General features: G+C 51.8%; 1 protein-coding gene across 1 annotated transcript in view; it reads left to right on the top strand.

The window, feature by feature from the left end:
* PLA2G4E (phospholipase A2 group IVE) overlaps positions 1 to 12212 on the top strand; it is a 58846-nt gene that overhangs the window by 18362 nt on the left and 28272 nt on the right. The window contains exon 2 of the mRNA XM_008702220.2: positions 11836 to 11908. Within this exon, the coding sequence (XP_008700442.2) occupies positions 11836 to 11908 (73 nt within the window). The remainder of the gene's footprint in view (positions 1 to 11835; positions 11909 to 12212) is intronic.

Below are 12212 nucleotides of genomic sequence, written 5' to 3'. Positions count from 1 at the left end.
CAAGGTCTTCCTGTGCCAGGCAGCCTCTTCTGACCTTCCCGGCCCTGGGTGGCCATGCTTTCGGAGTGGCATATTTTCCCACCTCTCCTCATATGTGACAGGATCATCCTGAGACCACTTGTGTGGCCTTCCAATTCACCTAAATAGTCAGGAGCTCCTTGGGCAGGGATGACGTGTTGGTGTCTCTGACGTTACTGCGCCTCTGTGGTGAAACCATTGCTGACAGAAGGTCGGCCATGTGCTAAGTGCTTTATCTCCTTCAGCCTCTGTAACCACTCCCTGAGGTAGAAATCGTTATGCTTTCCATTTCACAGAGGCAGAAACTCAAGTGTATAAGGATAAACTTATCCAAGTTCATGCAGCTAACAGGTAGCAGAAGCAGGGTTCAAATCCAGGTCTATGAAACTTTAAAGTCTAGACCCCTAACCTATATCATGTTCAGTCAGGTTTGAGGCAACGGCAATGTCATCCTCACAAAGGGCAAATGCAGTGTACCAAAGGCTCCAGCCACTCTCGCTATATGAGAGAGAGTCAGGAGCTGGAAAATAAAACCTATCTTCTAGTTGAAACCAGAGGCCACAACTGTTAGGAGCAGGAACGTCACAAGATGGAGAAATGTTGACTGTGGACACAAGCACTTTGAGGATGCGAAGCGGTCAGCTGGGCTTTAAACATCTTGTTATAAAGAGGAAGAACCAGGGGCACCTGGGTGGCTCAATAGGTTAAGTGTCTGCCTTCGGCTCAGGTCATGATCCTGGGGTCCTGGGAGGGAGCCCGGCATCAGGATCCCTGCTCAGCAGGGAGCCTGCTTCTCCCTCTGCCTCTCCCTGCCACTCCCCCTGCCTATACTCTTTCTCTCTCTCTGTGTCAAATAAATAAATATTTGAAAGAAAAAAAAAGAGGAAGAATGGAAAATACTTGTGAGCCAGATCTATTGACAACACTAAGAATATTACCTACCTTGGGATGAAGGTCCTTTCGTGTCATGTTCATGCTTATTTTGTGTCTCCTCATCATGAAATGCAGTCGGGTCTAGCTTGTTGGCCAGAGGTTCTGGTACATCTCAGCATATTAACACACATCTCCCGATGCGTGTGTCATTAGAGCCAGAAGTTCTGGGGTCACACTGACTTGCCTCCCTGTCACTTACCGTGGTGACCCTGAGCTAATTACTTATCCTCTCCATGTTCCAGTTCTTTTTTTAGTGAGATAATAATACCATCTACTTCACAGGTAATATAAACCATGTAGAATATTCTTTTCACTTTGTGTACATTCAGTAAATGTTAGCCGCTTTATTTCTGTTGACATTTGCATAATATTCCTGTGTGTGAATGTGTCCTAACATTCAAGCCGTTCCTTTACTGGTGGGGTTAGGTGTTTCTAGGTGATGAACAAGTCAAGCAATATCTTTACCCTATAAGGGGTTACAGTCTGATAGAGACAAAAAGAGTCAATGAACAAGATAATCCAAGATATGATACATTAATTCAAATCAATTAACCAGAGTGACCCAAAAGCGAGTAGGTGGGCGAGAGGCATACATGTCTGGAGCGCGGTCAGACAAGAGTTGCTGGAGAAAAGGACATTTGAGCAGATCTGTGACCATGAGAAAGAGCAGCAACCCACAGAGTCAGGGTCAGGGATATCAGGCCAGGAAATGGCAAGTGCGGAATCCCTGAGGTAGGAAGAGCTTGCCATGTTCCAGGCGTGCAGGGTTGGTGTAGCTGGAACTTGTGCGTGAGGGGAGGACTAGAACAGATGCGAGCAGCCAGGCCACACCGGACCGTTCAGGGCCATGGCAAGAAGTGAGAGCCACCAGCGGAGGGTTTTACTCAGGGCCCTCACAGAACCTCGCTGATGTTTTTAGGAGACCACTTGGGCCTTCTGCAGAGAATGGCTTGGAAGAAGGCAAGAGTGGAAGCAGGGAGACCAGTCGGGCTAACGCAGTCGTTGAGATGAGTGGGGGTGATGACTGGCCCTAGAGCAGTGGCCGTGAAGCTGGGGAAAGCTGGAGGGAAAAAATCACCATGCGTGCAGAGGGCTGAGGACGTGGAGCGCATCCTCTCTGATCCTGTAAGTCTCATCCTTGCTCTCATGATTGGTTGTTATCTCCCTGTACTCACACATCCTTCCCCATTGTCTCGTCAGGAGAGGCAACCGTGATTCAGCCTTCTCAGTGTTTCCCGATTGAATGGCTACAGCAAAATTCCACTGGCGTTTCAAGGTGCCCCTCCCTGAAAGCACATGATTTTGAGCACCTCCTCAGGTGCCTGTTAGCTTTGTGAGTTTCCCTTCCTATAAAACTGCAGGTTCCAGTCTCTCCTCCATTTTTAGGTTGGCACAGCCATCTTTTTCCTGCGGATTATATAGAATTCTTTGTATATGCTAGATGTCGATCCTTTGGTGATTTGCAAATGCATTGCAAATATCTTTCGTCCTTCTGTCTGCGATCTATCATCTTTGTTTGTGTGATCTCAGTTGATAGAAGTCCTTAATCCTGGGGCGCCTGGGTGGCACAGCGGTTAAGCATCTGCCTTCGGCTCAGGGCGTGATCCCGGCGTTATGAGATCAAGCCCCACATCAGGCTCCTCTGCTATGAGCCTGCTTCTCCCTCTCCCACTCCCCCTGCTTGTGTTCCCTCTCTCTCGCTGGCTGTCTCTATCTCTGTCAAATAAATAAAATCTTAAAAAAAAAAAAGTCCTTAATCCTTATGTAATGACATTTAGAAATGTTTTTGCCTTATGGTTCATGGTTTCGAAGAGTTTAGGAAATCCTTCTTACCCCCAGATCACAAGTAGAGTCTCCTACATTGTCTTCTATTAACTTTATTGTTTCCCATTTCAGGTGTTGGTCCCATTTACAGCCTTTTTTATTTTTTTTAAGTATAGAAATAAGTGGGGAACTGTTTTGTTCTATTTAGTGAACCACTCGTGTCCACGTCATCTGTTAAATAACTTCCTTCCCTATTGATTTGTGGTGCCAACTTTATCATTGATTAAGTTCCCTTAACGATCAGGGCGTGTCTAATCCCTCTATTTCGTCCCCTCGGTCCGGTTCTTACACCAACAACATACTGTTTGTCGAAGTGTAGCTTTGTAGTTTATCTCAGAATCTGGTAGGGCAAGACTTTCCTCTTCACCGGTATTTTTTAAGGGTGAGTTTGTTACCCATGGATATTTATTAAGAGGAAGAAATTTGGGGTATATTTTGCAGGTAGCAGTGTGCTTGCGGCATCTTTTTGCTTTACTGAAATTTCATGTTTCTCTAGACTCAAGTCTGGTAATATATCCTTATTGGCTTCTAGGTTTGTACCTTTTTTAGGAAGATTCTCTTCATCCCAGTATCATATTAATATTCTCCGATATCTTATTTTAAATCTTCTATAGTTTTACTTTAATGGTTAGATATTTAATCTGTCTAGAATTTGGTTTTGTAGTTAGGAAGTTGGGATCTAACTATTTTATTCCAGTGGCAAGCTAGCTTTTCCAATAACGAATAGCCCATCCTTTCATCCGTATTTGAAAGACTTCCTTTATCATATTCTAAAATTCCATATATACATAGGGCTGTTTGGGGACTCTACTTGCTTTAAGGAAGGTACTGGAATCCAGAATTTGTTGGCAAAGGATGGGTAAGCATCAGATGCATTTGAGCAGGAGAATGGCAGGTTACAAAGCTCCCTGGCCAGCCAGGGGTGTGGGGGATGAATCCCTGAGAGGAGAACGAGGCTGAGAGACAGATGCCACTGGCAGGATGGGAAGGAAGGGACAGGTACCAGAGGCATCTTGAAAAAGGAAAGGTGAGGAATTCACCCTTGCGGGGTTCTCGGGGGATGATGTCAGCTGAACCACTGGGACAAATGTACTTTTCAGTGCTGGCTTCCCTGAGGCCAAGGGGCTGCTGGCAAGAGGCAGGTCCTGGTTAGCTTAGCCAATGGGAGTCCGTTAACGAGGCCCCAGACACTGCCACAGCCAGAGGCCTCAGGAGACGCAGTTTGGAGTCTCTGGGGAGATGTCAGGCTCCCTGCTCGCCAAGGAGTAGAGGGGCTGAGTAGGAAGGAACTCAGTCCCTTCCACTCTGTGCAGCGACAACTTTGGAATTTCCATACAAAGTGACTCTGGGACAAGGGGAGGAAGGGGACCTGGCTTGGAGCACCAGCTGTGTACCAGGAGTACTGGCTTAGCTTAAACCGTGTGTCCGTTTGGAGTCGTGTTAGATGAGAAAGGGAGGTTGATGCACTCCTTACTGGGTCACAGGGACTGGCACTCCTTACTCAACTTCCCGGCACACTTCCCGCCTTCCCCACGGAGGCCCCTCTCCCTTCCCGCCCCACTTAAAGTCCACTCTGGACCCTTTTCCCCTGAGTTCAGCTCCCTCTTCTCCCCTCACCAGATCATAAATTCTTGGTCGTATTGTTCCAGACCGTGCCCTGAACAGGCAGCACAGAGCTGGGTGTAAAGTGGGCAGTGAGGACGTGCTTGCTGCTGGAGTGTTCCTCTCAGTTCACCAGCGCTCCAGCTCCCGCCTGGGTCAGGAGCCACGCTGAGGGTGCAGAGGAAGGAGCTCCCGCTCACCTCCTGTTAACCTCCTATTCAATTTGATTTCATCTAGCTAAAATGAGGCCCTGCTCTTGAGGCGTTTGTGGACATTGAGGAAACACAAGTTTTGGAGACCTGGATTTTTCCATATGTTACCTTGGATGGATGGAGCAAGGTGTGGCCGGGCTTCTTCAGTGAGGAGAGGATCAAGTACCAGGCTTTGGGAAATGCCCTGGAGTTTGGGGCTTGCCCTGGGCCTATTTGTTAGGCAAAGTGGAGAGAAGGGAGAGACAGGAAGGATCCCCAGTGAGGAGGTCCCCCAGAACTCACCATACCCCTCACCCCTCACTTTCAGGACACTGTAGTACTGTGGATTGGGTTGCCCACAACAGCAATCAGCATTGTCTTCTTAAAGTTCAGCTCTGATCATGTCATTCTCCTGCTCCAAAACCATCAATGGCTCTTCATTGCCCACAGAGTAAGTTCACATTTAAAGCTTGGCCTTTCAGGGTCACAACTATTGGGCCCTAATGCATCATTCCAGATTTGTTCCTTCACAAAGCTTCCCTTCTCTCTGCCCAACTTCCACATTCCCTATGCCCCACAGTCCACCCCCCTACATCTCCTTCCACAGCTTACTACTCCAGATTACTTGCATAGCTGAGCGTACCCTGCTCTCTGGCCTCCTAATTTTTGCTCATGCTGTTCCTTCCTCTTAGCATATCTTTCCCACCTATCAACAGCTTTTGAAATCCTAGCCATCCTCTAAGACCCAAATCTGGTGCCACCTCCTCTGTGAAGCCTTCCCAGATCTGCTCTTTCACGTCCCAGCCAACATCCACCTTCTATTTTCTGGGCTCCCTAGCCAGTTATTAGCTATGTGACAGAGCTCTGTAAACCACAGATGTTTACAAATGTGAAGGATTTGTCTTGCTCCTTCTAGGATGCCCCCTGTTACCATGGGAGGCTTGGAGCTCTGAGCCTCTGAGGGGTTGGATGCATCTGTCCCCCCACCTGGACTATCGGCTACTTCAAACCTGGAGTTTCCTCTCTTCATAGCATGTATACAGTTGGTGCTCACTAAGTATGTGAACAAAATTGAATTTAGTGGATTCCACTGAGGGGTGTTGGTGCTGAGTTTGTGTCCTTGGCAGGGGGTAGATGGTAGATGCAAGCTGAGAGGGGTCCAGGCTGAGGCCCCATCTGCCTTCTGGAGGGCCTGACAAGCAGAAGGGAGCAGAGTGGGGGGCGCCTCTGCCTGGCACAGGAAGAGGTCCCACAGGTACCACCAACCAGTTTCCATCCTTGCATTCAGGCCTAGTCAGCCCTGTGTTCAGATCTCACCCTCAATTGCACAAAATCGCTTTTAACATGTGGGCCAGAAAAGCCGGTTGTAGGGCCTCGGGCAATAGCTCAGGCAGGAAACTCCCAGTGTACCCAGCTGGGCAGCCGGGCAGGCGAAGTCACCTCACCGGGCCCCTGAGTGAGCCAGCCATGGGGCCAGAGATAGGGATCAGTTGGGTGGGGCGGGAGCATCCTCTAAGTTGCCCTGAGATAGGCAGAGCTGGGCACACCCTCTCTCCACCTGGCCTCCCAGGAGGGACAGCTGGGGACACTTGCACTTGACCCTTTCCTCACCAAGGATCCAGGCAATTATTTTTTTTTCTCCCTTTAACTTTGGGAGTCCTGACCATCATCCCTGCCTCCCATGTGGTCCCTGCCTGCAGTGTCTGGGCACCAAGCTGTGGGACTATGTGGAGTTAGGAGGGAGGGTACCATCCTCTATCCCCCCAGATGCCCCGAAGGGCAACTCTGAACCATGACCTTGATAAGCTGAAGAGAGAAGGCTTTCCTAACTCATGGCTGGGCTAATCCTTAAGTGGTGAGGGCCCAGCATGCTCTCCTTGCCACCCATTTCCTGGGACGGCCAGGTGGCTCTGAGTTTCTGGGAGCAGCAGACTGCTGACCCCAAGGGTCAGAGCCCCCTGCTGGTTCCTGCATTTCCAAGATCTGAAGGCCTCAGGGTCCCTTGATACTAAGAGGTCGAGCCGCCACGATGCTGCACAGGCAGATGCCCGCCTGGCTCTCCCACTACCTGCCAGACATGTGCCAAGCAGAAGATGGCAAGCCTTCAGCCCCCTGCGCCTTGGAGGTGAGGGAGCCATGCTGGGTAGGTGGGGCTGGAAGCTGAGGGCGGGAGGCAGGCGGAGGCAGGGGAGGGCTGGGAGCACTGTAGACTCCGGAGACAAGGAGCACCTAGGCTTGGGCAGCCCCGACCTGGCTCCCAGTGGTCTGGCCCAGCTGGGGCTCCTGTGTGGGTGGCCCAGCTGAGGGTACCCACGGACTGGAGCAGGTGCTGTGGTGTGGCTCAGGGCCTTCTGGGGCCAGGCCAGCCCCCAGGTAGACGGTGCTCAGCACTGCAGGGGCGGATCCGTGCTCTCCTGCCCTAGCGGTGAGCGGGCATTTACCCCGTGGACCTTTTACACTGCTGTGCTGCGTGAGTGTGTGCTGTGTGTCTCGGAAGGATCGGTGACATTGCCAACCTGTCATGGCAGCCCAGAAGCCCAGCTGGATCTGTGGTCAAGACTCCTGGGTCCATCTGACTCCTCATAGCCTCCTAGGGAGACCCTGGGTGCAGCGGTCAGGTTGCCAGGGTTCCAGACCACCTCTGCCTCAGCTTTGCCATTTACCTCAAGCTTCCAGTTTGCCATCGGCACGCCATGGCCACAACTGGCAGCAGCAACTCCTTCCTTGTTCTCCTCTCCAGACCCCTCCCCCAGCCCACACTGAATCACTGAATGAGATGAGTGATGCCCTGAAAATGTCTTGTCCTTTCGGGGTGGGAGGTGGAGACCCCCTCAGCCTCCCAGGAGCCCAAGGAGGGGAGCTCCGAGCTGCATGGTGCCTGGTGCCCTGCTGCCCTGGCCAGGACAGGCATCACCTTCCGGGGTGTCCCCACATCTCCCCACAACCCTCAGGGGGCTGGAGAGCCTCCCGTCAGCACTTGTTCCTGCATCCCCAGTCTGATGGAGTCTCTGGAACCTGGGCTGGGGGAGAGCTTCCACGGAAAGGACAGAGCACCTTGAAGGGGGGCGTGGAGCCTCTGAGAACTGTGCCTGTGCCTCCCAGGTCCCCGAGGCCCTGTGACTCAGAGCCAGACTTCTTGCCCTGACCCCTCACCTAGTCTGTGTGATAAAAAGGAAAACAGCCATGGTAGCTCCTCCCAGGAGCCCCCTGGTCTGGCATGTTGTCCAGACTAGCTGGGTACTGTTCTGAGGCCCCATAAAGTCCCCATCCCAATGGTGTCCTTTTACGGAGGGCCCGCACATCCTGGAAGCTATCACCAGGCTGTTGAGAGCTCTGATGCAGGTGTTGCAAGGAGCCAGTGCGATGGATACACCCAGTTCTCCTGGGAGGAGGAGGCGGCATCACCAGCCAGGCCTGCCCTGAGAAGCCCTGGGGAGGGTTCCCACAGGCTCCCTAGGAGCTGTCTGCCCTCTCCTCCACCCCAGACCTTGTGGGCTGGTTTGGTTAGGGAACGCCTGGCCCCGGGGGATGGGTATCACACCCACCACTTCTGAAACATGGTTGTCAGACCTTCTCCCCAATTCCCACCCCCATGTGAGACCCTGACCCCGGGAGCCCGTCGGTAATTATTCTCCTGACCGATTTGTGACGACAGCTAGATGTGGGGTGCAGGGAGAGCCCTGAAGTGGCAGCTGAGGTCTTACTCCTGCCTCTGCTATTAAGTAGACCAGTGCATGACCTGGAGCAAGCTTTTAGCCAGTTTGGCTAATTCTCCATGAGAGCCAGCCCCCAGGCAGGTGGAACGTGTGATGCCCTGCGGTCAGAGTCCTGGCCCTGCCGCTTCCGTGCAGTGTGCCCGTGTGAGATGCGGTCTCTCTAAACCCCGGCTTCTCCTCCACAAAGTAGGGGTAATAGCACCTTCCTCGGAGTGTGGTTGGGGTGCTAAGTGAGAACAGATGCAGTGTTCCCTGTGTGGGCACTGGAGGAGGGCGGTGAGTTTTGCTCCCTACTATAGATAGCAAGGTCCTGTCTATGAAGTCGGGGGTCAGAAGGGGGACTATTGAATTGCCTAATAGCCAGTCCTGAGGATTAAAGAGCGACATCTTTTCCACATGCGCTGACAAGATCTGAGTAGGTCTCAAGGGGAAGTAGAGTCCTGGCAAGATCAGCCCCAGGAATCAAGGCCAGGGAGGAGGCCGGAGCCAGAGCTGGGTGTGTCTGCGGCCTGAGCCGTAGAGCCCTTTCTCCCACACGGCTTCCCCGAAACCCATCAGCCCCCCCCCCCACAGCTGTATTGGTTGTTAATGTGTCTGAATACACTCTTCTGCTTGCCAAACAGTTCCTGCCTGGAGCTCCAGCCCCCCTAAGTGCTCCGTGGTCCTTACCCACGACCCTCCAATGCCCCCATGAACTGGAGGATCCACTTCCATCCCTGCTCCAGGGCTGCAGCCCAGCTGGCATGATGCCCAGCCACGGCCGTTGTTAAATATTTTGATTTCCACCCTGATAACCAGCCAAGGCATCCTGACCTAGGGACAGGCTTGTCCAAGTCCTCAAAGTGTTTACCCTTATCACTACCCCATAAACTTGGGTTCCACAATGTCGCTGGTTTCTGGTTCCTGTCTGCACAGCCACAGACATTGTGCTTTGTTCTGCTGGAACTTTCTATCGCGTATCAGTTACCTCTGGGGCCATGAAGTCGTGCTTCCCTCCAGCACCACTGCAGCTGAGTTGCTTACAGCAGGAGCAAAATAGGTGCATTCATTTTTATCCACGATGGTCATTTTTCACAGACTTGGTTATTGGAATCATCTGGGCCCAAGACTTGAGTCCCATGTTCCTACTGCCTTCCTCCCAGCACGACCCCTCTGGGCCATCTCTTGACCCCCACCCCCCGCCAGGTTCTGTCTCCCTGCTGGCGAGATGTCAGAGTTGGGTGTAGAGCACTTTGGAATCAGGTCTCTCCTGCAAATTCCTGAGCTAAAAGTTGTGATTTGAGACTCTAGGCAGACCACAAAGGAGCCTTCTGTGGTTCCTGGGAAGTAGAACTCCTCCAAGAACCCTTAGGCTCTGGTGTGCACTGGCTCTTTAAAAAAGAGAGATTGTGGAATCTAGTGGCAGAAATGTAGCTAGTGAAAGCATTGCACGTAGAAGGACTCCCAGAGTTTGGGGTTATTTTGGAGTCTTGGGGGAATTCGGAGTGAAAAGAAGAATATCTCAGGAAAAGAGGTTCTAAGAGGAAAAGATGAAGGAGGAGGCGGTGAGGGGCAAGGGGCACCTGTCTTTGTGTTGACCGTTAAGGGTCGCTTCCAGGTAAGGTGGCACCATGGCTGTGGTTACAAGCTCAGGCTGAAGAATTAAAGCTGGATTCAAACTTGGGCTCCTCTGATTCTAGCTGAGGGCCCAACGTCAAAGGACTCAGACTCAGATTGGCCATCTGTAGAGTGAGGCTAATAATAACTGCTCCGTGGGGGTGTCGTGAGGACTGAGCGAGATGGAATGTAGAGATTACACACACCACGCTTGGCATATGGCAGACGCTCGGCAGGTCTGAGGAGGTTCGCGCTGCTGAGTTAGAGTTGGAAGAGGTGGGCAGCCTCCCTGGAAGGTTCCAGGGTTAGATGACAGCAGAGGACTTTTCCTGGAAGGCAGGGGGACCTCGAGTGAGGTCCTGCAGGAAGCCGTGAATGCTCATTCCCTTCCAGGCAAGACACACAGGGGCCAGGCAGGGCAGCCCCTCTGGAAGGCAGGAGAAGGACCCCGATGGCTGAGAGCCCTTCAACACTATGAAATGTCCCTGAACACTGACCCTCACCTGGGCTGAGGCCTCCGGTGGCCCATTTGAACTCTAGCTGCCCTCTGAGAAAGTAGGCCAGTGGGAACAGGCTTTGCCACAACCGCTCTCCCAGGTGAAAACCAACTCCCGCTTCCTCACCAGATCAGACCAGGACACCAGCCAGGTGGGGGTGGGGGGTGAGAAATGAGGGGCCCACCCTGCCCAGAGCGGGTCTGGCCAAAGGCCCAGCCCTGCTTCCAGAACCAGGGGAGAAGTGGTGTGTGTGGCCCTTGGCTCGAGTCACACAGCTCCAGACAGAATCCTGTGAGATCAAGTTATCAACTGTGAAGACACCCAGTATTTCAGAGCTAACCTCCTGAAAGGATTCCTCAGACCTACTGATAACCGTCAGCTTGGCTTTTGCTCTGATTCTGAGGCAGCTGTTGAGGATGGAGGAGGACGAGGCCCTAATTCTATCTCAGGGTCTATGTAGCAGCCTTCCCAGGCATTGTTCTGCTGTTGCTGCTTGAATGGAGCTCTGGAAGAGGCTGGAAGGACATCAAAGAGATGACAGTTCTCATGACAAGGAGAAAGATCACTGTCACTATGTGTGGGGATGGATGTAACCTCGTCGTGGCAATCATGTTGCAGTATCCGTGTGCATCAAATCATTACGCTGTACACTTAAAACAAATACAATTATATTTCAATTTAAAAAGATAACAATACCTCTGTCACAAAGGTCTTACGAGGATTTAAAAATGTTAGAAAAGTGTCTGGCAAATAGTAAGTGTTCAATAGATGTTAGCTGGCTATTGCAATATTATTTTCTCTGACCATAGCCAAGACAGATGAACTATCTCTGTACGTCTGAGTTGAAAATAAAAATAATTACAACATTTAAAAAAACAAAAAAACGATAATAGTGATCATCTCTGAGCAGTGGGATGCTGGAGACTCTTTTCTTTTTCTTCATATTTTTATGTTTTTCTCAAAACCCCAATAATATTTTAAATAGAGAATTGCATCCTCTTAAAAAAAGTACAATGAGATTTTGGCAACATAGGGTGAGCTGTGTGGAGTGTAAAGGGTTCTAGTTCAAAGGCCTCTATAAATATGGTCATTTGGTCGGTGGGAGGGGTCCCGTGGCGTCTGCCTTGGGCGCCCGCGAGGAGTGAATGGTAAACAGACTCCTCTAGGCCTGGGTGAAACTCTCAGGGAAGGGACTTCAAATCCTGAGATTAAACAGAAGAAGCGTGAACAGAACAGGCCCGAAGCCGTCCCCTTCCAAGGTGTGCTGGCTCCTAGTGGGGGAAGGAGAAAGCCCCTCACCTCAGCAGGCTTGGGGACCATCCTCTGGAGCCCAGAAGTGCAGACTGACTGGGAGGAACTTCTTGGGTCTGAGCAGTGGGAGCCTGTGGCCGGCGTGAGCCGCTCTCTCTGTCAGTGTCACCGCCTGAAGAGTGAGCCCGCTCTCCTCTCAATCCACAGGGCGGGCTGTCTCCATGCCACCTGCTGACCGTGAAGGTCATCCGGATGAAAAACGTCCGACAGGCTGATAGGGGTGAGTATCCTCCTGTCTTCCCCCTTCTCTGCCTGTGAGACCTGGCTGGAGTCAGGCCCTGGCTGGAGACACATAGAGGGGTGTGGGGGTATGGGGGTGGGTGTGTCTGCTGTACTTAGGTTGTATTTCAGACTTTGGGGTTTATATCCTGTTTCCGGGCTCCTCCTCTCACCTGTGACCTTGGCACTACCAGCCCCTGCAGTCTGCCTGGGTCTGAGAACCCTGTGCACCTCACTCTCTCCTCCCCACTCCCCCCTCCTCTAGCACCCATTTCCAGGAGCAGCAGCTTCTCCCACAGTGGGCG

The sequence above is a fragment of the Ursus maritimus genome, unplaced genomic scaffold (assembly GCF_017311325.1).
Source record: "Ursus maritimus isolate PB19 unplaced genomic scaffold, ASM1731132v1 scaffold_35, whole genome shotgun sequence".
Classification (NCBI taxonomy): Eukaryota; Metazoa; Chordata; class Mammalia; order Carnivora; family Ursidae; genus Ursus; species Ursus maritimus.
Note: the sequence above shows the minus strand (reverse complement) of the source record. Positions and strands in the feature narration are given on the sequence as shown.